Source organism: Bos indicus x Bos taurus, chromosome 13 (assembly GCF_003369695.1).
Source record: "Bos indicus x Bos taurus breed Angus x Brahman F1 hybrid chromosome 13, Bos_hybrid_MaternalHap_v2.0, whole genome shotgun sequence".
In the NCBI taxonomy this organism is placed as follows: Eukaryota; Metazoa; Chordata; class Mammalia; order Artiodactyla; family Bovidae; genus Bos; species Bos indicus x Bos taurus.
Window position 1 is genome coordinate 44,874,933 of NC_040088.1, and position 24,569 is coordinate 44,899,501.

At 47.0% G+C, this 24,569-nt stretch overlaps 1 protein-coding gene across 3 annotated transcripts; it reads right to left on the reverse strand.

Annotated features, from left to right (window-relative positions):
* Nucleotides 1–293: 293 nt before the first annotated feature.
* On the reverse strand, nucleotides 294–17,655 carry LOC113903478 (zinc finger protein 133-like). Of its 3 annotated transcripts, none has more exons than XM_027559641.1 (5): nucleotides 17,259–17,655; nucleotides 15,944–16,028; nucleotides 8,443–8,569; nucleotides 7,950–8,045; nucleotides 294–3,289 (listed from the first exon to the last, which is right to left on the reverse strand). In XM_027559641.1, exons 1-5 carry the CDS (start codon nucleotides 17,264–17,266, stop codon nucleotides 1,602–1,604), a joined length of 2,004 nt encoding a protein of 667 aa, XP_027415442.1. In that variant the 5' UTR covers nucleotides 17,267–17,655; the 3' UTR covers nucleotides 294–1,601. The 3 variants fall into 3 exon arrangements, with proteins under 3 accessions (XP_027415442.1, XP_027415443.1, XP_027415444.1); XM_027559642.1 differs by having other exon boundaries at nucleotides 15,944–16,119; XM_027559643.1 differs by lacking the exon at nucleotides 15,944–16,028.
* Nucleotides 17,656–24,569: the final 6,914 nt, after the last annotated feature.

Here is a 24,569-nt window from a genome sequence, read left to right on the forward strand (position 1 = left end):
TTGAGGTGAGATTCAGGTAATATAAAGTTTACCATTTTGACCATTTTTAAAGTATACAGTTCAATGGTTTTTAACATTTCCAATGTTCTGCAGCCATCATTACCATCGAGTTCCAGAACATTTTTATTACCCACAAAGGCAGTCCTTTATTGTTAATGGGGAACAGTCATCCCCATTTCCTCTTCTCTTAGTCTCTGGCAGCCACTATCGTGCCTTCTGTCTCTTTGCTTTGGCTTATCCTGGATATTTCATATAAATGGAATGTTTGCTAAACTATTAACATGATGTATTGATTTTTTTTTTCCTATGTTGAGCCAGGAAACCACTCAGTCACAGTGTGAAAATCCTTTTCATATGCTGCTGGATTTGGTTGCTAATACTGTGTCAAGGGTTTCTCCGTCTATATCCATAAGGGTTAGGTGTCTGTAGTTTCCTTGTGTTGTCTTTGTCAGGTTTTGCTAGTAGGGTAATACTGGCCTCACAGAATGATTTAGGAAGAGTCTTTTTGGTAAGATTTTGAGAATGGGTGTTAATCCTTTAAATGCTAGAAGTCGCCAATAAGGCCATCTGATTTCAGTCTTTTTTGGAAGGTTTTTGATTACTAACTCAATCTCCTTCTTCATGTTGGTCTGTTCAGATTTCCTACTTATACATGATTTAAGTGTTTAGATGTTTGTTCATTTCTTCTAGGTTAACCAGCTGACACACAATTATTCGTGGTGTGTTTACCTAACTCTAAGCAGTAGCAGTGGTCCTAACCACTGATTTGATTCACCAAAGGCAGAAGTGGAGACGTCTGAGAGTGAGGAGGAGGCAAGCCAGTAGGGGGCTGCCACAGGAGCTGGGAGAGAGTGGGGAGGGGGCTGCAGGTGAGAGTAAGCGGCTTAGGGGAGGTCGTGTTTCCTGGAAGACCTCCTCCCTCGCCCAAATCCCCTGAACACAGTTCCGGGATCCTCTCCCTCTACAAAGGACCAGGCTGTCCAAGAATCACAGACTGACTCAGTTCTTATGCCATCCAAAGCACTGCATTACTGCGGAACCTTGGCCTCAGAAGCTCGAGATTTCTGTACCACCCCTGATTCCCTACCTTTATAGGTGGGTGAATGAGAGAGGCAGTTGAGGCCACAGATTTGTAAAGCAGCAGAGTTTTATTAGAACAAAAGGCCCCAAACACGACAACTTGAGGTAGAGGAAGTAAACTGAGTTCAAATGACCAGTTAAGGAATGTGTTTTCAAGAAGAGCGTAAAATGTTTTGATTTAGTCTGTGCTCTTGGATGGAGAACGCAATGGCACCCCACTCCAGTACTCTTGCCTGGAAAATCCCATGGACAGAGGAGCCTGGTAGGCTGCAGACCATGGGGTCGTGAAAAGTCGGACATGACTGAGCGACTTCACTTTCACTTTTCCCTTTCATGCACTGAAGAAGGAAATGGCAACCTACTCCAGTGTTCTTGTCTGGGGAATCCCAGGGACGGGGGAGCCTGGTGGGCCGCCGTCTATGGGGTCACACAGAGTCGGACACGACTGAAGTGACTTAGCAGCAGCAGCGCTCTTGGAGCGGGTGAGGGGGTCAGTAAGGATGCTCCGGCTGGGCCTCGGGTCAGACTGAAATGGTGTTCTGTGGTGGGCACACATTCCTCCTATGTCTGTTGAGGTGGGACTTCTGGATGAAGCCTTGCCCGCACCCCTTGCACATGTGCGGCGTCCTCCCCTGGTGTGTCATCTGGTGGAGGATGAGGTGTTTCTTGTGGGAAAAGCCTTGGCCACACTCTGTGCACAGAAAGGAGTTCTCTTCCAAGTGTGACCACTTGTGCATGAGCAGGGCGGACTTGTTGCCGAAGCCTCGCCCGCACCGCCGGCAGTTGAAGGGCTGCTCCCTTGTGTGCGTGCTGCAGTGCCGGATGAGAGCCGACTGGTGGCGGAAGCCCCGCCCACACTCCCTGCACACATACGGCTTCTCCCCGGAGTGCGTCCTCTGGTGTTCCACGAGGTTGGACTTCTGGCTGAAGCCTCGCCCACATTCCACACACACCAGGGGCTTCTCCCCCGAGTGCGTCCTCTGGTGTCGGATGAGGTTGGACTGCTGGCTGAAGACACGCCCGCAGTCCTTGCACACGATGGGCTTGTGCCCGGAGTGCGTGTTCTGGTGCCTATTGAGATGGGACTTTAGACTGAAGCCCCGCCCACACACCCCACACACGTAAGGCTTCTCCCCGGTGTGTGTGCGCCTGTGCGAGATGAGGGTTGAATTCTGGCTGAATCTGTGTCCGCACACGCCACACACGTAAGGCTTCTCCTTCAAGTGTGTCCTCTGGTGGTTGACGAGTGTGGACCTCTGCCGGAAGCACCACCCACACTCCTTGCAGGCATACGGCTTCTCCCCTGAGTGTGTCCTCTGGTGCTTGATGAGGTTCGACCTGTCGCTGAAGCCCAGCCCACAGTTGCCACACACGATGGTCTTCTCCTTCAGGTGTGTCGTCTGGTGCCTGATGACGGCTGACTTCTGGCTGAAGCCTTTCCCGCACTCCTGGCACACGTAGGGCTTCTCCCCAGAGTGTGTCCTCTGGTGGACGATGAGGTTCGACTTATCGCTGAAGCCTCGCCCGCACTCACCGCACATGTACGGCTTCTCGCCGGAGTGTCTCCTCTCGTGTATGATGAGCTTCGACCTCTGTTTAAAGCCCCGCCCACACTCTCCGCACACGAGGGGCTTCTCCCCCGAGTGTGCATTCTGGTGTCCGTCCAGGCTCCTCTTTAGACTGAAGCCCTTCCCACACACCCCACACACGTAGGGCTTCTCCCGGGAGTGGATCCTCTGGTGACTGAGCAGGTTTGTCTTCTTGCTGAAACCCAGTCCACACTCTCCACAGTTGACAGTCCCAAACCCCAGGACTTCGATCCTCTTCAACAGCCTGTCTGTTTCCTCACGGGTCCCCATTTGTGCAGGGCCGGCCTCTATCTCCATACCTGGGACCCCACCCCCAGAGATGACTGGCTGCCTCTGGGGTGGCCTGGGGAATGCTTCTACAGTACTTTTCTCTGTCTTTCCAAACAAAGGCCGGGCACCTTCTCCCTCCTGCCCTTCCACTTCCTCGATCCAGGCACTACCACCAGCGGCCTGCTGCTGCTGGTCCTCCAGGCACAGGTCTCCTGGCTGGACGGGATCTTCGGCATACAGGCACGTGAAGATCCAGGGTGGGGGACTACACAGCACCTGCTGCATGTGGAATTTCTGACTGCAGAGATCCGGAGGGCAGAAAGGACAGAGGTGGAGTTCTGGCTTTGGTTCTGTGGCAGAGAGAAGAGTCTGAGTCAGAACTAAGACGTGGAGCCGCCAAAGCAGTTCTGCCTGGTCTGATGGTTAAGACTCCAGTCCCTGTTCTTCAAAATGTTTACACCTTCAGGGCCACCCAGCAAGACTTCCTGCAGAGGACCCACTACAACGACCTCCTAACGCACAGCCACCCAGTGACACAAACAGGGTCCAAAGGGATTGTCTGTGACCAAGAGAGCTCTAACCAGAGGACCCACATGGAAACGTCTTTCTCTTTCCCTGTCTCCCTGGGAGGATGGGGTGGAAGAAGAGAGCTGTCCCTGAGCCTGGAAGACCCTGGTGTAGGAGGCAACACAGTGGAGTGGTTAGATACCACATGTGAGACACCTGAAACTGGAGGGTCCCGACTCACGCACAAATACTTATTAGAGGCCTACTCTGGACCAGAATTCCCACAAGGCAGGGCTTCCCTGGTGGCTCAGACAGGGAAGAATCTGCCTGCCAATGCAGCATACACAGGTTTGACCCCTGGGTCGGGAAGAGCCCCTGGAGGAAGAAATGGCAACCCACTCTAGCATTCTTGTCTGGAGAATATCCATGGACAGAGGAACCTGCAGAAGAGCTGGACACAACTGAGTGACTAACACTTTCTTTCACTTTCACTTTCGGGAGGCTTTCAGCAGTAGACAGCACACACACGGTCTAGGTCCCCCAATGACTGGTGCCACGGATCAGTTTGAGTCTTGTTAATTTCCATAATTAACCAAAATAAAAATGGCACCAGGAATCAATATAAAAGTTTTCTTCTCATAGTACCTCTCGTAAGGAGATGTCAACACTGAACAACTTGCTTCAGCACCGCTGGTTCTACTCAGCTGGCGGAATGCAGGATCACATAGTCTGAGGAACCAGGTCCAGACCTCACTGCATCTGCCTGAACACTTGCATTCACTGATGAACTGAACTTTTGAAAACCAACTGTGTATACATCTACATTCTAGAATTATTCCATCAGTAGAGAATGCTACTGTATTCTGAGACAGGGCCTTCAAAGAGGTGATTAAGGTTAAAAGAAGTCATAAGGCTCTAATCTATATGTCTGATGACCTCCCTGTAGGAGGAAAGCCAGGATGTGCAGCCTCAGAAAGCCCGGGTTAGGACAGAGTGAGGAGGTGGCCATTCAAAGTCCAGGAGGGTAGCCTCCTTTGTAAACTGCCAACACCTCTGCCAACCAAGAACTGCGAGCCTCCAGAAACACAGTAAAACCTTTTGCTTCTGCCATGAATTCTGCTGCTGTGTTTCAGCAGCCTGAGCTAGGAGAGATGCTGCTGCCTCTACCTTGAGCTCTTCCCTAAGTGCCTCTGTACCTGCCCTACAGTCCCTAAGTAAGTCCCATGAAATCCATCAGCTGTTCCAGTAAATGTGAAAAGGCCAAAGTCCCTATTCAAAGATAATAGTTGGTTTGGCAGAAAATGCAATAGCAGCTATATGACACCGCAAATCACATTAGATATCATACCAAAACTCTCTAAAAAACAAAGAGCCACAGCAAAGCAGGTGCTAAGACTAATAAGAAATAATAGGATTGATATGTAACACACGACTCTATTTAAAATGGATAACGGACAAGGACCTACTCTACAGCACAGGGAACACTGCTCATGTTATGTGACAGCCTGGATGGAAGGGGAGTTTGGGGGAGAATGGATACATGTATATGTATGGCTGGGTCCCTTCACTGTCCACCTGAAACTATCACAACATTGTTAATCAGCTATACATCAATGTAAAATAAAAAAAAGTTTTTTAGAAAAAAATGAAAGTTTAAGGAATATAATGTGGAACAAAAGAATTTTAACATTAAAAACTTCATTAATGAATGAGATAAAATTGTCATGAACCTTTACATGCCTAACAGTACACTGAAGTGAAATATATAGCAAAAACTTAGAAAGAAATGGAGGATTTGATATAAATTACAATGACACTGGCGAGTAATCTGCTATGACTCTTCCATTCCATTCAGTCGCTCAGTCGGGTCCGACTCTTTGCGACCCCATGAACTGCAGCACACCAGGCCTCCCTGTCCATCACCAACTCCTGGAGTTCACCCAAACTCATGTGCATCAAGTCGGTGATGCCATCCAGCCATTGCATCCTCTGTTTCCCCTTCTCCTCCTGCCCTCAATCCCTCCCAGCATCAGGGTCTTTTCCAATGAGTCAACTCTTCACATTGAGATGGCCAAAGTATTGGAGTTTGAGCCTCAGCCTCAGTCATTCCAATGAACACCCAAGACTGGTCTCCTTTAGGATGGACTGGTTGTATCTCCTTGCAGTTAGGGAATACCTAATAAACACATGTATATACACATTCAGTTCAGTTCAGTCACTCATTCATATCCAACTCTTTGCCACCCCGTGGACTGCAGCATGCCAGGCTTCCCTGTCCATCACCAACTCCTGAGCTTGCTCAAACTCATATCCATTGAGCTTGGGGTTGCCATCCAACAAGCTCATCCTGTGTTGTCCCCTTCTCCTCCCGTCTTCAATCTTTCCCAGCATCAGGGTCTTTTCAAATGAGTTCGTTCTTCCCATCAGGTGGCCAAAGTATTGGAACTTCAGCTTCAGCATCCGTCCTTCCAGTGAAAATTCAGAACTGATTTCCTTTACACTGGACTGGTTGGATCTCCTTGATCAAACTGTCCAAGGGACTCTCAAGAGTCTTCTCAAACACCACAGTTTAAAAGCATCAATTCTTTGGCACTCAGCTTTCTTTATGATCCAACACTCATATCCATACCTGACTACTGGAAAAACCATAGCTATGACTATATGAACCTTTGTCAGGAAAGTAATGCCTCTACTTTTTAATATGATGTCTAGGTTTGTCATAGCTTTTCTTCCAAGGAGCAGTTCAGTTCAGTTCAGTCGCTCAGTTGTGTCCAACTCTTTTCGACCCCATGAATCGAAGCACGCCAGGCCTCCCTGTCCATCACCAACTCCCAGAGTTCACTAAGACTCACATCCGTCGAGTCAGTGATGCCATCCAGCCATCTCATCCTCTGTCGTCCCCTTCTCCTCCTGCCCCTAATCCCTCCCAGCATCAGAGTCTTTTCCAATGAGTCAGCTCTTCGCATGAGGTGGCCAAAGTACTGGAGTTTCAGCTTTAGCATCATTCCCTCCAAAGAAATCCCAGGGCTGATCTCCTTGCAGTCCAAGGGACTCTCAAGAGTCTTCTCCAACACCACAGTTCAAAAGCATCAATTCTTCATCGCTCAGCCTTCTTCACATCCGGTCCCATCACTTTATGGGAAATGGATGGGGAAACAGTGGAAACAGTGTCAGACTTTACTGTTCTGGGCTCCAAAATCACTGCAGATGGTGACTGCAGTCATGAAATTAACAGACGCTTACTCCTTGGAAGGAAAATTATGACCAACCTAGATAGCATATTCAAAAGCAGAGACATTACTTTGCCAACAAAGGTCCATCTAGTCAAGGCTATGACTCTTAGCAGACCAAAAACAAGGATATAAACAACTTGAAAAATGTAAATGATTTCTATTATATATGCTATTTCCCTTGATTTAAGACAAAATTAGCTAAGCCTTCAAATTTGATAAAACTGAGAAATAGAAAATCTCCTACAGAAAAAGAAAACATATACTTTTTATTATGAAATTGTCAACAGTATTTTAAAAGCTAAAAAACACACAATTCCCTACAGTTATCTATTCCTCTATCATTTAAAAAGAATGCCAAGTCAAAAAACTCCCCAGAAACTCCACTCTTTCCAATTCTCTACCCCCCAGGCTAACCACTGATCATGGTGAATAATAATGCAGATGTCTATGTTCACATATACATGTTGACACAGTCTTTCACACAAACCCAACTATGTAATAAACATTGTTTTGCAATTTTTCACTTAAAAATGTATCTTCTAAGTATCTGCTTTTCTGTTAAAGAAGGTAAAGGAAAATCTGCTCTTCATTAATGAACAATTAGGAAGCATCATCACAAAAATGGAAAGTTATAAAAAAAAAAAAAAACAGGCTCAGTAAACTGTGGGACAATGTAAAATGGACTAATACACATGTAACTATCATTCCAAAAAGAAGGAAACAGAAGGGAACAAAAGAATCATGAAAGAATCATGTCCCAAAATCTCCCCAATGTGGCTCTAACCATAAATTTATAGGTTCAAAAATCTGAGCACATGCTATGACAGGAAAAATAGTGACATCGCAGTCAAACAGCTGAACACCAAAATACAGAAAGCTCTGAAAGTACCAGAGGCTTAAAAAGTAACAAAAAAACAAAGCAATAACTGTGGAAATGACAGCTGATTTCTTATTAGAAACAATGGGAGGCCTAAACAGGGGAACAGTAACCTTAAAGTGGTGAAAAAATAAGCCAATCTAAAATTCTAATCCAGGGAAAATATCCTTTTAAAAATATAGTAACATGAGCCACCAGACTATGTATGTGGGAGGGAACTAAGTGAGGCAGAGACGGCAAACCCAGTGCAGGGAGACGAGACACCAGGACGCTCGGGTGCCGCTGCAGGTCTGGAAGGAGGCCAGGAGGGCAGTGCATACGGTGAGCGGCCAGGGCCCGGCAGAAAGACCTCCCCACCCCCAGCCCTCTGAACCACCCAGGGTCCCTACTCACCCAGGCAGCTGACGGGCGAGCATTTCCTCTCTTCTCTCCAGGTCTCCTTCCCTTGCTCCAGCTGGGTGATGAGTTCTGGTTTAGAAAACGGAATGCCTGCTCAGAGGAAAAGAGAACAAGATGGTTGCAGGTTATCCTGCACTCAGAGCCACACCAGGGGGGAGGATTTCTAAAGGTGGTGGGGAAGATGTGAGAGTGGTGAGCTCCCCCAGGGAAGGGAAGCCAGGATGGGAGTTCACTGACCCGACTTCATGCTGTGAGAGAACACCTCCCTCGTTTACAAGAAGATACTGACTAGGAAGAGATGCCAGGCTTACCAGAGAGCCTGCGGGAGAAGGCTAGAAATGCGGAGTATCACACACATATACACACCTGTACACGTTTATAGAGTGTCTCTGCTTTGGAGTCCAACCCAAAGGTAAGGCCAGAAAGCAAGAGGGCTGCTCCAAGTTGCCAGCAGTCAGGACCCGGGTCCTAAGAGATGCAGGCTTACCCAGTGAGACCAGGTTGCTGTAGTTCTCCAGCATCACCTCCCGGTACAGGGACCTCTGAGCAGGGCTCAGCAGCACCCACTCATCCTGGGTGAAATCCACAGCCACATCTCTGAATGCCATGTGTGCCTGTAACACAAAACAGCCCTGTTCACCCGGGAGCCAGCCCTGCCCAGGCCTCAGGGTAAGGGGCAAGGGGGAGGCGGCCCAGGGGAGGCAGGTGAGATCCTGCCTTTCACCCTGGTGCTCTGTATTCCAAGATCTTTAAAGCCCTGTCACCACCTGGGCAGTGGCACTTGTCAACACGTTCAAGGTCCTAGCTGGGCTGATGTGGAGAATACATACAAAAATAGCCTGTAACTTTCAGGAGCTTTATGTTGAGGGAAAGCGCCAGACTTTTAAGAATTTAAAAGAATAGTCTGAACCACGGTATTAGTGTTGAAGCATCCGAATGACTGAGGTTCACACAATTCAGTTATGGCAAAGACCAAACACAACTCAGTCCCTCCCTGAATCCCACAGCCCCTCCGGCCCTCCTTCCCTGAGAGGCACCAACCAGCAGGGAATGGTCATGAGCACGAATTTGAACCCTACTGCCCTGGTTTGGAGCCCATCCCAGCCATCAGCTAGCAACTCCGCTTTTTCAACTGTGGGTAGCAGTCCACTAAACGTCCTGTCCCACACTGTGGTGCTCAGGGTGGACGTCCCTGCCATTCAGTCCAGAATTCATCTCACATGCCATTCTCACACCCTGCCCAACTTTACTGCCTTTATCGCAACACTGTTTCAAAGTGGAAAGCACCCTGCAATAGGGACATCAGGAGAGGTTTTCACAAGAGGCCCAGGAACTTGGTCTTGAACGAAGCACAGGAGTCTAGGGAAGAGAAATGTGCCAGGTGTTCCCGATGAGGTGTATGGGGAGCACAGAAGAGGACACCTGCGCCAAGGAGGAGAGGAAGCCTGAATCCTGGGATGTAGGACCACTCAGGAGGAATAAAAGGCACTAAGTGGGAGAAATGCAGAACAGGTCGAGCGTAGGACAGCTTGTGGGTTTTAAATGATTGTAAAATATACATAAGCATTTTACTATTTTTACCATGTGAAGTGTACATTTCAGTACATTAAGCATGCTCGCACTTAATGTGGTACAACCATCACCACTATCCATCTCCAGAACTGGTTCATCATCTCACGTTGAAACTCTGTGGCCATTAACCACAATGCCCTTTCTCACAAACCCTGGTAACCAACCATCATTTTACTTTTTGTCTCCATGCATTTGGCTATTCTAGGTATCCCAAATATGTGAAATCATACGGTGTCTGTCCTTTTGTGTCTGGCTTATTTCATTCAGCGTAATGTCTTCAAGTTTCAGCCACAGACCAAAGACATACAGATGGCCATGAGACACATGAAGAGAGGCTCAACATCGCTAATTGTTCAGTTCAGTTCAGTCACTCAGTCGTGTCCGACTCTTTGCGACCCCATGAATCACAGCACGCCAGGCCTCCCTGTCCATCACCAACTCCCGAAGTTCACCCAAACTCATGTCCATCGAGTCAGTGATGTGACGCAGCCATCTCATTCTCTGTTGTCCCCTTCTCCTCCTGTCCCCAATCCCTCCCAGCATCAGGGTCTTTTGCAATGAGTCAGCTCTTCACAAAAGGTGGCCAAAGTATTGGAGTTTCAGCCTCAGCATCAGTCCTTCCAATGAACACCCAGGACTGATCTCCTTTAGGATGGACTTGTTGGATCTGCTTGCAGTCCAAGGGACTCTCAAGAGTCTTCTCCAATACCGCAGTTCAAAAGCATCAATTCTTCGGTGCTCAGCTTTCTTCACAGTCCAACTCTCACATCCATACATGACTACTGGAAAAACCATAGCCTTGACTAGATGGACCTTTTTGTTAGAGAAATGCAAATCAAAAGTACAATTCACACCAGTCAGAATGGCCATCCTCAAAAAGTCCACAAACAATAAATACGGGAGAGGATGTAGAGAAAAGGGACCCCTCCCACACTGTTGATGGGAATGTAAAATTCGTAACAGACCCTCTAGAGAACAGTATGGAGGTTCTTTAAAAAACTAAAAATAGAACTACCATATGATCCAGCAGTCCCACTCCTGGGCACATATCCAGAAAAATTCATAATTCGAAAAGATACATGCACCCAGTGTTCACTGCAGTACTATTTATTATAGCCAACACACGGAAGCAACCTAAATGTCCACCAACGGAGGAATGGATAAAGAAGATGTGGTACAGCCTTCCCCGGTGGCTCAGTGGTAAAGAATCCACCTGCATTCACACAGTTTCAGTGGTAAAGAATCCTGTGAATTTAGGAGACACGAGTTCGATCCCTGATCCGGGAAGGTCCTACAGGCTTCGAGCGGCTAAACCCATGTCCTGCAATTACTGAACCTGTACTCTACAGCCCGAGCTCTGCCACAAGAGTAGCCACTGAAAGGTTGTTGTTGAATCACACGAAGACACCGGGATTCTTGGCCCCGGGAGGAGAATTCAATCCGGGGCCAGAGACGAGGCTTGACTGCTCAGAGCTTTTGTGTAATGAAGTTTCATTAAAGTATAAAGGAGATAGAGAAAGCTTCTGACATAGGCATCAGAAGGGGGTAGAAAGAGTACCGGCTGGCTAGTGTTAGCAGTGGAGTTATATACTCTCCAATGAATCCAAAGAATGTCTGGAGGTTGTAAAGACCTCACCAGACCTACTCCCATAATTTACATTTTAAGATAACAGAATTAGCCAGAAGGTTTAATCCAGAGACTGTCCTCAGGCAGGATACATCCTTGTAAAGACCAGGTCTACTCCCATAATTTACATTTTAAGATAACAGAAGGTCTAATCTAGAGAGTGTCCTCAGGCAGGATACATTATTGTTATATAATCCTAAGGAATGTAGAGAAGGAAAAAAAAGTTTCTCCTTTCTTCCTCCTTGAGAATTCCAGACCCCTCTCTCCTTGGGGACCCCGAGACTCCTTATCAACCTGCCTAGGAAATGACTCTCTCACCACCTCAATGAGAAGCCCGTGCGCCACCACTAGAGAGTAGCCCCCACCTGCCGCAGCCAGAGAAAAGCCCAAGCAGCAGTGAGACCCAGCACAGCTATGAATAAATAAAATTTTTTTTAAAATGTAGTACATCTTTGTACAATGGACTATTACGCAGCCATATAAAGAATGAAATAATGTCATTTTCAGCAACATGGATGGACCTAGAGATTATCATACTAAGTAAAGTAAGTCAAACAAAGGCAAATATATCACTCATACGTGGAACCTAAGTTTTTAAAATGATATAAATGAACTTATTTATAAAACAGAAACAGACTCACACACTTAAAAAACAAAATGTATGGTTACCAAAGGGGAAATGTGTGTGTGTGGTGGGGGGAGGAATAAATTAGGAGTTTGGGATTAACATACACACACTACAATATATAATATAAAAAGTACATAGACAGGTAACCAACCAGACCCTACTATATAGGACAGCAAACCCTACTCAATACTCTCTAATAACCTATATGAGAAAAGAATCTGAAAAAGAATGAACATACGTATATGTATAACTGAATTACTTTTCTGTACACCTGAATTACCACAACATTGTAAATCAACTGTACTACAGTAAAAATTGGGAAAAAAAGATGACCTGAATCAAAATATTAAGGGCCTACAAAGGACCAGGGAGAAGCTGACACACAGCCAACAGCTTCAAGGTATCTTTCTACCGGAAAAACTATCAGGCTCTGAAGAAGAACAAGAAAACTCCTAAGTGACTCTAGACAAAAAATATACCAGACTTCCATGAGACTTTTCAAAATCGTCATTCAACTCACGTGCACTGCAGGTGGGAATGTGCAAGCACTATGGAAAACAGCACAGCAGTTCCTCAAAAATGTAAAAATACACATTAGCATATGATCCACCAATTCCACTTCTGGGTATTTCCCCAAAAGAACTGGAAGCAGGGACTTGAATAGATATTTGTACACTCATGTGAGCAGCGTTATTCACAACAGCCAAAATGTAGACGTGACCCAAGTGTCTATCAGTAGACAAATGGATAACACAGTGGTGTGTGTGTGTGTATGTGTGTGTATGTATATAATGGAATATTATTAAGCCTTAGAAAAGAAATTCTGACACATGCTACAACATGGATGAACATTAAAGATACTATGCTAAGTGAAACAAACCAGATACAAAAGGACAAATATAAAATTCCACTTATATGAGGTACCTAGAGTAATCCATATAGACAGAGTACAGCGATGGTTGACAGGAGCTAGGAGGAAGGGGAAACTCAGTTATTGTTTAATGGGGATAGTTTCATTCTGAAAAGTTCTGGAAATGGAGAGTGTGAACAGTTGCACAACAATATAAATGTACTTAATGATACTGGACTATAGACTTAAAACAGTTAAGATGGTAAGTCTTATGTTATATATATTTTATGACTTTAAATGCATGGCAAGAATATCATTCAAAGCAATAAGAAAATATTTCGGGGACTTCCCTGGTGGTCAGGTGGCTAAGACTTCACACTCCCAATGCAGGGGGCCTGGGTTCAATCCTTGGTCAGAGAACTAGACCCCACGTGCCACAACTAAGACCCAGCAGAGCCAAATAAATTTTTTTTAATTTCACCAAGACAGAGTGCCCAGAAATGTAAGACTGGCTGAATATGAGGAAATTCATTACTGTATATTATACGTATTAATGAACTGGACCAAGGAGAAAAAACATGATTGCATTTATACATGCTGAAGTATTCTTTAACAGAACTCATCCAACATCCAATTCACTGTAAGACTAATGATCCATAGAACTTTCATTTTGAATTTTAGACTTAGAAGTTGCAAAAATATGAATTCCCATGTAACCTTAATCCAGTTTTCTCTAATGTTAACATCTGAGAAAACTATACTACAATGATCAAAACCAGATTAACATTGATTATTATTACTATTTTCTAAACTACAGCTCATAACCACATTTCAACAGGTTTTTTCTACTAATGTCCTCCTTCTTCTGGTCCAGGATTCAACTGAGGTTCTCGCACTGCATTTAGCTGTCATATATCTTTAATCTCCTCCAATCCTTCTTTCATGAATGACATTTTTGAAGAACAGCCCTCAATTGTGATTTATCAGATTTGACAAGAAAATGATTAGAATGACCCTAGTTCACTTTTGGCTAGATTGTCTCAGAAGTCACGTGCCCTTTTCATACCCCTTGATAGGAGTTCATGATATCGGTATGTTTTACTACTGATGATGTTAACCTTGATCACTTGGTTAAGGCAGCGTCTGCTGGGTTTTTTCATTACAAAGTCACTCATTTTGCCTTTACATTTAATACACATCTTGGGAGAGTTACTTTGAGATTATACAAATATCCTGTTTCTCTTCAACCTTTTACCAAATAATTTTAGCATCACTTTGTGGGAGCTGTCTTCAACCATTATTACTGCAGTGTTGACCAAATGACAATGTTCTACCCCCTTCTTTCCTTTGAAATTCATTAGCTGGAATTCTGTAAGCAAGAGTTGTCCCTTCTCTTTTTTTTAAATTAATTCATTTATTGTTGGCTGTGCTGGGTCTTCGGTGCTGCATGCAGGCTTTATCAAGTTGGGCAAGCGGGGACAACTCTTCGCAGCAGTGTACAGGCTTCTCGCTGCGGTGGCTTCAGTGGTCATGGAGCACAGGCTCCGTTGCTCCACGGCATGTGGAATCTTCCCAGACCAGGGATTGAACCCATGACCCCTTCACTGGCAGCCAGATTCTTATGCACTGTATCACCAGGGAAATCCAAGAGTTGTCCCTTCTTATTTACTTCAGTGTGGATTCATAGCTTATCCTAGGGGTTATATTAGAATATTATCACTATTTTGCTGCTCAAATTATTTCATCAAACACTGGGTGCTCCTTCAGGCTGATCTCATCCCTGCTTTCACCCACAAATGTGCGACAAGGGATGCTGTGCCAGTCACAGGCTTAAGTCTGTATGCTCTCAGAGGGCCCAAGGCACCAGGTTAAGAACGTCAGCACCCCTGCTAGAGGGACCAAACAGAAGCAGAGGCCCGATACCATGTGGAGAGGGTGTGGGGCCTAGCAAAGACGACACTGGTGTCTTCACCTGCTTAGGCTAACCCAGTGACAGGAACTGTATCGATGGCTCAAGAGGAGCAAATGAGGTACCCTACCCTCTAACAACCACCTCCTGGTCCAGTGGGAGGGTCAGACAGTCATGACACAGCCTAAGCCCTGGAGTCCTGAGCCCCAGGGTCCCACCATGAACAGGGAACCTGGGAACACTGCCGGGGATGTGCAGGCTGCTCTGCACGGGGAGAGCATCCCAGCTCATCACCAGTTGACACAGAAACAGAAATGCTCGGGGAAACACAAGCAGACAAGGAATATGCTTCTGTGCAGCTGTAAAGCAGGGTCTGACCAGGCTGGGAGTCGGGGAGGAGACTGAGGAGGAGACTTGGAGAAGCTGGAGGCATTAAAGTAATTCTAAAAATTACCTAGGCATTATGTGCCCCACACTGTAACTGCATTGCTAGGGTTATCTCCTCCAACATCCCCGGGAGGTGGACACCATTCTGATGATTCCCATCTGGCAGATGAGGAAAAGAAGGCTCAGGGAGGTGAAATAACAAGCTCAGGGCCACACAGCTAGACATGGTAAAACTGAGATTTGAACCCAAGCATCCTGACTTTGGAGTCGGGACAGAAGCAGACGATTAGGAAGGTCTCTTTCTAGCAGGCTGAGTGCCAAGTTCAGTATGTGGACGTCAGGTGCCCAATGCAAGAGGCAGGTGGGGAGAGGGACAAGAAGGTGGAGCAGAGACGAGTGAGGGCGGAGCAGGAGTGAGGACCAGGAGGAGAGGGGTCCAGGGCACAGTGTATGTGCTGCTGAGAGACAGGGCAGGTGAGCCTGGAAAGAGCAAAGAGGCCAAGCTGCGGGTGTTCACTGAGGTCCACAAGGTCAGAATCGGGGAGAGGGCCAGACACAGGGACACTGTCCCCCGGAATTCCTCCCCGGCCACACACCTCCCCCCTCCTGCCTCTGAACAGAGCTGCTCTGACTGAAACAGCTATTCATTCCCTTGAGTGTAGTGATGACCCTGTGGTTATTTTACAGGAAGCTCTAATGTTAGAGCTGCCTCCTGAGGTAACTGCAGGGGAGATGACAGGACGGGGACACAGGCAGTGAGGGCCTCGCTGGATGGAACCAGAACAGAAGGCCGAGGCCTTCAAAACAGACAAGCCTGAGAGTGCACAGGCCTCAACACACCACAAGGATGGGGGAGGAGGGGGTGGTCAAGGAGGACACAGAGTCTGAACAAGAGTCCCTGGGACAGCAGCCACCCCTACCACAGACCATGTCCCCTGGGGAAACCAGCTGGGCTCTGATCCCCGGGCGGGGCGTGCTGGGCACAAGATGTCAAGGCTGAGCGAAGGAAACGCACCTTTGGTTCAGCACACGGAAGGCGAGCAGTCCCCACGTGAGTCCGGGCTGTCAGGAGCCCTCCCCTCGCCCACCAGGCTTCCTCTCTGGGCAGCACAAGAGCAGAAAGGTTCAGGAGAGTCACTGGAAACTCACGCCCTTAGGCTTTGCTCTTCCTTAAAGGCATCAGGAATGGACCTGTCACAGAAGAAAAGGCTGCGGGCAGCTCGCTCAGAACACAGCCTGCCCCAATAATGCTGCCGACACCAGGGCTGAGCTGACCCACTCTTGCCTCAGACCTTCCTAAGCAAAGTTCTTACTTACTGGGCACTTAGGACTGTAAACATCAGAGACGGTTCCAGGCACAGAACCGTCTTACTTCATTCTAGCCTCACAATCCAATGGAGTACAATTTATTATCTTTATTTTACAGATGAGAAAACTGAAGCACAGTGAAGTCAGTCCCTTATCCAAGGTGACACCGTTACAAAGTCACAGAGTCTGGATGAAGCTGGCAGCCGAGGCTACGCTCTTCAAGTAGGGCAGGGACAGTGAACCTCTGTGGGTTGTAGGCTTCTCAGTGTGCCATTTTGAGATGAATCAAGATTGCTCCCCAGGTGACAAGGGTTACATCTGGATGGTGGGTCTGTAGAGTTCTATTTATTTCTGTCTAAAATCCCTCCTTAATAAAACTTTAAAATGGAACTCAAAATCCCGAAGTCCGGAAACACTGGAGCCCTGCACATCCGTGACTGCTGGGGTCAACGCAGGTTTCCAGGACCTTTGAGAAACTTGCCCAGTGGGCCTCAGACAACCTCTTCCTCCACGGCCTGAATCCAGGGGTGACCGGCCAAAAACACACCCAAGATTGCTGCCAAAGTGGCCCGTTCCACACCCAGCCCATCCCCAGGCACATGCTGCCCACGGCAAACCACCCACCAAAACTCCTGGCGGCGGGCTGGCCCTCATCCCGGCAGCTGGGAAACATCAGGGCCCCATGCCAACTTACTCAACCCTCTGGCCCCCAGGGACTTGGGGATAAAGGCGACACGCCCACCCCCCGTCCCCAATCATCATCGCTCTTTCGGCCAAGGCCTAACGTGTCCTCACCCACAGAAGCCCCGGGACGTGGCTGGATTCCGGCATCCGCCACCACTGGGCATCACGGCTGAGCTTCGCTCACGTCCATCGAAGATGCGCGCTCACATCCCAAATATGACATCCGCGAGGGCACGGCCTGAACCGCGACAGCGCGTCCCGCCGCCGCCTCCTCTGCCCGGCACCCGCACAGTCCCCAGCCTCAGGCCCAGCCAACAGCCCAGACTTTCAAGACCTACCTTTCCATGCAGGGAAGGGCACGCCTGCAGCTTAGAGCCCCACGGGCGCCACACTCACCAGCGAGGAACAAGGGTTCACTCCAGCCACCAGCTGGGCTAGGACGCTAGGACTACACTACCCAGAATCCTCGGCCTAGCGGCAGGACTACATCTCCCAGGATGCTCGGCGCGCCCAGAGGCCTCTGAGGGAGCTGTTTCTCAGTAACATGCCCTTGGGAGAATGGCCACTGTGGCGCCTAGATTTCCGCCCCGCCCCCTCTTTTACAGAGGACCCGGGGTGAAACGCCTCTCCTTCAGTGAGCACTTCGCTAACGCCTCCGCCTTAAAGAATACACTCCCCAGTGACCCCAGCAGTGACTCCTGCCTCCGGTGCTGGGCCCAACCCTCGGCTGGCGGAAGTGATGTGCCCGGGGAATCTCCGTTTAGTTCCGGGGTGCGCGGCGGAGCGGACAACGGTTTCCGGGCCACGCTTGCTCCAGGGAAAGCAAGGCTGTGTCTGGGCGGGTGGGGAGAGGGTTCCGTGAGCCGCGCAGGCGTAGTGTCGACCAGCTCCCTTTAATTCACTTAAACCCACGGTGGGGACTGAGACTGAGAAGGCGAGGTACCTTACCGCGATCTTACTGTCAAAGGAGGCAGCCCTGGGTTCCGAGCCCATGTCCCCAACTAGCGCACCCGCACCGCTCTCCCTAGATCCTGTCCCTCTGTCGCAGTCCGCGCGTTTATGGGCAATCTCATCCGTCTTCTGGGGGCAGAAGCCTCACCGTTAGACCATAGCTTGGGGCTCAGTCCCTCTTAGTGTCCTTTGAAAAAGCAAAATATCAAGAATGACAACCTAAAAGTTGAGAATTGTGTTTCAATTGATGGCCTTATAACTAGGAGACAGCCTCGCAGCTCTGAGGAACTGCTTCAAAGAGTTATGGGAGGAGCAGGATATGTAGGAGTTTGCTGAAAAGAAAACAGGGTGTTTGAACATCGAAAGGTTACTGCTGATCACAAAGGAACAGACAGCTTTATGAATTCAGAACTTTTCTACTATGGGAAGATGAAAGAATCTGGGCTCCCTTAAATCATTCCTTTGAGATGCATCTGAAGTATCTAGGGCCAGCATACTGTTTTTCTCCATCCTTAGTTTCCCTAAATGTGCACCCTCAGAGTGCCTGCAGAGGTTGATGGCTTCATGGCAGGCAGCATCCCGTTGTTTACTAAAACAGCATCTTTTTCTTTTTGGTCTACAGCTCTCTGAGTCTTTGTTCAGGGTTCTGATTGAGGTCAGGGAGGTACTGGTGTCATCTGGGACACACCCACTGGGGAGCTGAGGAGCACACCCCCTTCACTGTGGAGGGTGTTTCCACCAAGGCACCCTCTCAGTTTTCCTTACTTCCCCTAGATTTGCTTTCTGAAGTTTTGTCATCTAGAAGACCAAGAAGATGTTCACATGGCCTGCAAAGCCAAGGAGAGACAAGCATTTCCTACAATTCTTTCTCAGCTCCCTGATGGTGCATCTGTCCCCTTCTCTTGCCCGGAGGCTGCCTCATTCACAGTGAATTCAGTTCAGCCCCTGCCCTAAGGAAAGTTCCTAGTCTGACTTGGACACTCTCTCCACATCCCTTTCTGCTCTACGATAGGACTAGTAGTTCACCAAGAAATTAGAGTCCACTAAAAAAAAAAAAATATATATATATATATATGCACAACCTAAAAACTGAGAATTCTATTTTATTAGGCAGATTTTCAGAAGACCTCAAGCCTAGGAAGCAGCCTCTCAGTTACCTCTGAAGGACTGCTTTGAAGGACAGGGGAGCCAGGATGTATTGGAGTTTTATAAAACAGATAATAAGAACATCAAAAAATTACTATTAATAAAGGAAAACCAGACATCAAGTTAATGAATTTAGTGCTTTTCTATGAAGCAGAAGATGCCAAAGTCTGGGTACACTGAAAGCATTCTTTTGACAAGCACCTTAGCTATCTAGGGTGAGCATCCTGTTCTTTCCCATCCTAGTTCCCTGAAGTACATGGGGATGGGCCTGATGGCTTGAGATCGAGTGTTCTGTTTTTCCATCCTGAGGTCCCTAAGGGCTCACCGTGGGGCAGGGGGCCTGTAATGTGATGGCTTAATGGCCCACAACATCCTTTGTGTAACCATTCTTAGTCCTCACCAGCAATGAACAAAGAAAAGTCAAGAATGTCACCTACCAAATCAGTAAACAAAGGATGCTGTGGCTACTACAGTCACCCCCAACTATGCACCCTGAGGGGATTCAAGATAGAGAAAAAAAGAGTGCTGGTCCTAGATAGTTGAAAGTGAAAGTTGCTCTGTTGTGTCTGACTCTTTGCCATCCCATACAATCCATGGAATTCTCCAGGCCCAAATATTGGAGTGGGTACCTTTCCCTCCTTCAGAGGATCTTCCCAAACCAGCGATCAAACCTAGGTCTCCCACATTGCAGGCAGATTGTTTACCAGCTGAGCTACAAGGGAAGCCCGAGAATACCTGAGTGGGTGGCCTATCCCTTCTCCAGTGGATCTTCCCGACCCAGGAATTAAACTGGGGTCTCCTGCCTTGCAAACGGATTCTTTACCAACTAAACATTGGGTATATATCAAAGGATGATTTCAAAGAACCTAGACTTTTGGATTTTCCCATACCTAGAAGTACTAAGTTCATTAACCTGAGATTCTAGTTTTTCTTTAGGTGCGTGCTCAGTTGTTCCAGTTGTGTCAGACTCTTTGTGACCCTATCGATTGTAGCACTCCAGGCTCCTCTGTGCATGGGATTTTCCAGGCAAGAATACCGGAGTGGGTTGCCATGCCCTCCTCCCAGGGATCCTCCGGACCCAGGAATTGAACTTGAGTCTCCTGCAGTTCCTGCTTTACAGGCAGATTATTTATTGCTGACCCACCCAGGAAGTCCCCTGGTTTTTCTTTAAATAACAGTAATATTTTGATGTTTTGACTACCTGTTTTTTTTTGTTTTGTTTTGCTTTGTTTTGTTTTCTCTCAAAAACCCCTGTATCTCTTGGCTCCTTCCTTACCTCTTCTGAACAGTACCTCAGAGCCACCTGAGAGGCTGTCTCTTGGGCTTAAATCCTCAGTATGTCCACTGAGTAAAACACAATTCTCACAATTTATCACATCTGTAAACAGTAGGATTTTCGTTTCAGCCCCAATCTCCAGTTCCTTACAACTTTTTTCTCTTGTTTTGGCTAGAACTACAGTTGCTGTTGTTTAGTTGCTAAGTCGTGTCCAACTCTTTGCAACGCCATGGACTGTAGTGCGCCAGGTTCGTGTGTCCATGGAATTTCTCGGGCAAGAATACTAAAGTGGGTTTAGTTTGTACATATTTTTTAATTGGACAACACCAATACTGTATTTATCAGACTCACTGATAATTAATGTTTTGCTCCAGGGTCTCTCTTATGTGTCCAAGTGAACAAGCTCTTCTTTCTATCCTTTGAACCACGTGTAATTGCACACACTGTAGACCCTTAGCTATGTTGGCATGTGTTTCCTAAGAACAAAGACATTCTCTTATGTGACCACAGTAGTTACTGGGTTCAGTAAATTTAACACTCAGTTCAGTTCAATGGCTCAGTCGTGTCCAACTCTTTGCAACCCCATGGACTGCAGCATGCCAGGCTTCCCTGTCCATCAACAAGTCTTGGAATTTGCTCAAACTAATGCCCCTTAAGTTGGTGATGCCATCCAACCATCTCATCTTTCGTCATCCCCTTCTCCTCCTGCCCTCAATCTTTCCCAGCATCAGGGTCTTTTCAAATTAGTCAGCTCTTCAAATCAGGTGGCCAAAGTATTGAAGCTTCAGCTTTAGCATCAGTCCTTCCAAATTTAACACTAGAGCAATATTTTACATTAGCCTGCCATCCACATTCTGGTTTGACAACTGGCCCGAGTGTGTTTTATAATATGTACCCCTCCCCAGCACAGGATCCAGTCTAGGATTTGAGTTTTAATTGTGGTGTCCCTAATTTCCTCTAATCTGGAATATTCCACACTTGTGTTTTTGTCTTTTATGACAACAGCATTTTTGAAGAGTTGGGGCTTCTATTTTGGAAACCATGGTTCTTACTAGGGTCTGCCTAGGGCTCCCGTACGGTTGGGCCCAGGTTGAGGTCCTGGTATGAGCACTAACTGGAGTGGGATTGTGTCCTTCATGAGGCATCACGTTCAGTGCTGCTCAGTTTCTGCCTGGTACCAAAGACCATCTCTGGGTAGACCCTTAAAGACCTTATACCCATTTTTCTATTTTCAAAGCTCTTCTCAGGAGCCAGGAGCTTCCCTGGTGGCTCAGATGGTAAAGAATCTGCCTGCAACGCAGGAGACCCAGGTTCAATCACTAGGTCGGGAATATCCCCTGGAGAAGGGAATGGCAACGCACTGTGGTATTCTTGCTTGGAGGATTCCATGGACACGCGAGCATGCTGGCGTGTAGGACTGGCGTGCTACAGTCCATTGGGTTGCAAAGAGTTGGACATGTCTGAGCGACTAACACTACTACTACTACTCAGGAGCCAGATACTCTTGTTTTACCTACATCACCTTCTTGAAGCCCCCAAGCTCAGAGCTGGCAGCAGCCAGTAAGCTGCAGAATCCACCTCTGAGCCCCCAGTCCTGCTCTTACCACACATGCATTAAGTGCCCACCACACACCACTCACAGGGCTTGTTAGGTGAATGTGTTACACTCCAAGCCCTCCAGCAGCACAGACTCTGGGAAAGAAGGACATGTCTGCAAGTAATAACCAGCCAGCCATGTTACTAGAGACAAACACCACCGAGGTACCAGCTTTCCACTCTGAAGACTTCTTCGGTTAGAACTGTATAAATGTCCTTTTCTAAAGTAGAATCTTGAAAGTTGACTCAGCTATAGTAACATTATGCTTAAGGGAGTAACTGATTGAATCTTAATTCTTTTCCTCCCATTTTATTATGAAAATTTTCTGACACAAATAATTGGGAGATTGGAATGTCCAGACGCCCATCACAGTTAATATATTATCATATATATGTATTTGTCACACACCTCTCTTTCTGCCCATCCATTAGTTCATCTAATTTGGGATGCACTGCAAGGTCACAGACATCGGTTCACCCCTAAGCACTTCAGCGTGCAAGTCATTAGCTAAAGTTCAGTATTTGTTTACAGCTCATTTTGAAAGTAAAATGTGCTTACAGTGAAGTGTGTGAAACTAACGAGTACCATTTAATGAAGTGTGACAGATGCAGACACCCATAAAACCCCAATCCTTCTCCAGTTACAGAACGTTCCCATCACTCCAGGAAGTTCCCTCAGGCCCCTTCCGGCTACATCCTCATCCTCGTGGCCTTAAGGGCAATTGCTAGATTAGTGATTCTCATCCTAGAACTTCATATAAATGGAATTAGCTTTTTCTCTTTTTTTGAGAAGCCTGTGGCTTTAGCAAATAGTTGCGTATGTTCAACACAGCTTACTAGTCTCCAGATACATTTATATCTGTAAAAGGATTAGTTTAGGGACTTCCCTGGCTGTCCAGTGGTTAGGACTCCATGCTTTCACTGCAGGGTCATAGGGTCCATCCCTGGTCGGGGAACTAAGATCCAGGCAAGCCAAAAAGGTGGTGCAGCCACACACACACACACACACATACAGAATTTAGTTTACAGGAAACATTTGCTTTAGTTGAGTGGTCAGGTTTGGAGGGTTGGTACTGGCAAGCCCTCATACCAAGGTAGATGCATCGACAGACTAGATCAAGGCACATCCCAGTGCCATGTGAGAACAAAGTGGTCCCCAGGGCGGGAGAGTCAGTGACTCACAGAGTCAGCCCCAGCCTGGGGCTTCTGGGCCTTCGGACATCCTCAGATACATGTGTCCATACCGAAATCAAAGATACCAGGTTCCTTTGACCTCTTAAGATTCTTTTTAGTATTTCAAAACACCAGATAGAAGAGATACTAACCTTCCACAGGGCACCAGAGACTAACAAAAAACCCCTTTCCCCCTTGGCTTTGGCTGTTAAGATACAATTCTCATGGCTAATATTTCCAGAAAGCCCACACTGTCACTGTCATGGGGTAGAGTGTTCCACACCTCCAATTTCATTTCGTGATATCAGTTAGAACTACAGTCTGTGCGTCTAAAAGTGAACATGTTTCCTCTAAATATGCGCTTTGTTTGGTAGATTTTTAAAAACCTTCAAAACATGAGGCCTCTGGAGAATTATAATGAACAAAACGGCTGGGCTAGTAAGAGGCAGGCCCCTCTTCCGTTGGTCCTTAAGGAAATCCCCTTCTGGGGAGCTTCTGGGGTCCAGGTATAATTAGATCAGATCAATTGCTCAGTCGTGTCCGACTCTTTTCGACCCCATGAATCGCAGCACGCCAGGCCTCCCTGTCCATCACCAACACCCGGAGTTCACTGAGACTCAGGTCCGTCGAGTCAGTGATGCCATCCAGCCATCTCATCCTCTGTCGTCCCCTTCTCCTCTTGCCCCCAATCCCTCCCAGCATCAGAGTCTTTTCCAATGAGTCAGCTCTTCGCATGAGGTGGCCAAAGTACTGGAGTTTCAGCTTTAGCATCATTCCTTCTAAAGAAATCCCAGGGCTGATCTCTTTCACAATGGACTGGTTGGATCTCCTTGCCGTCCAAGGGACTTGCAAGAGTCTTCTCCAATACCACAGTTCAAAAGGATCAGTTCTTCAGTGCTCAGCCTTCTTCACAGTCCAACTCTCACATCCATACATGACCATAGGAAAAACCATAGCCTTGACTAGACGAACCTTTGTTGGCAAAGTAATGTCTCTGCTTTTGAATATGCTATCTAGGTTGGACATAACTTTCCTTCCAAGGAGTAAGCGTCTTTTAATTTCATGGCTGCAGTCACCATCTGCAGTGATTTTGGAGCCCAGAAAAATAAAGTCTGACACTGTTTCCACTGTTTCCCCGTCTATTTCCCATGAAATGATGGGACCGGATGCCATGATCTTCGTTTTCTGAATGTTGAGCTTTAAGCCAACTTTTTCACTCTCCACTTTCACTTTCATCAAGAGGCTTTTGAGTTCCTCTTCACTTTCTGCCATAAGGGTGGTGTCATCTGCATATCTGAGGTAATTGATATTTCTCCCAGCAATCTTGATTCCAGCTTGTGTTTCTTCCAGTCCAGCGTTTCTCATTATGTACTCTGCATATAATTTAAATAAGCAGGGTGACAATATACAGCCTTGACGAACTCTTTTTCCTATTTGGAACCAGTCTGTTGTTCCATGTCCAGTTCTAACTGACTTGCATACAAATTTCTCAAGAAGCAGATCAGAT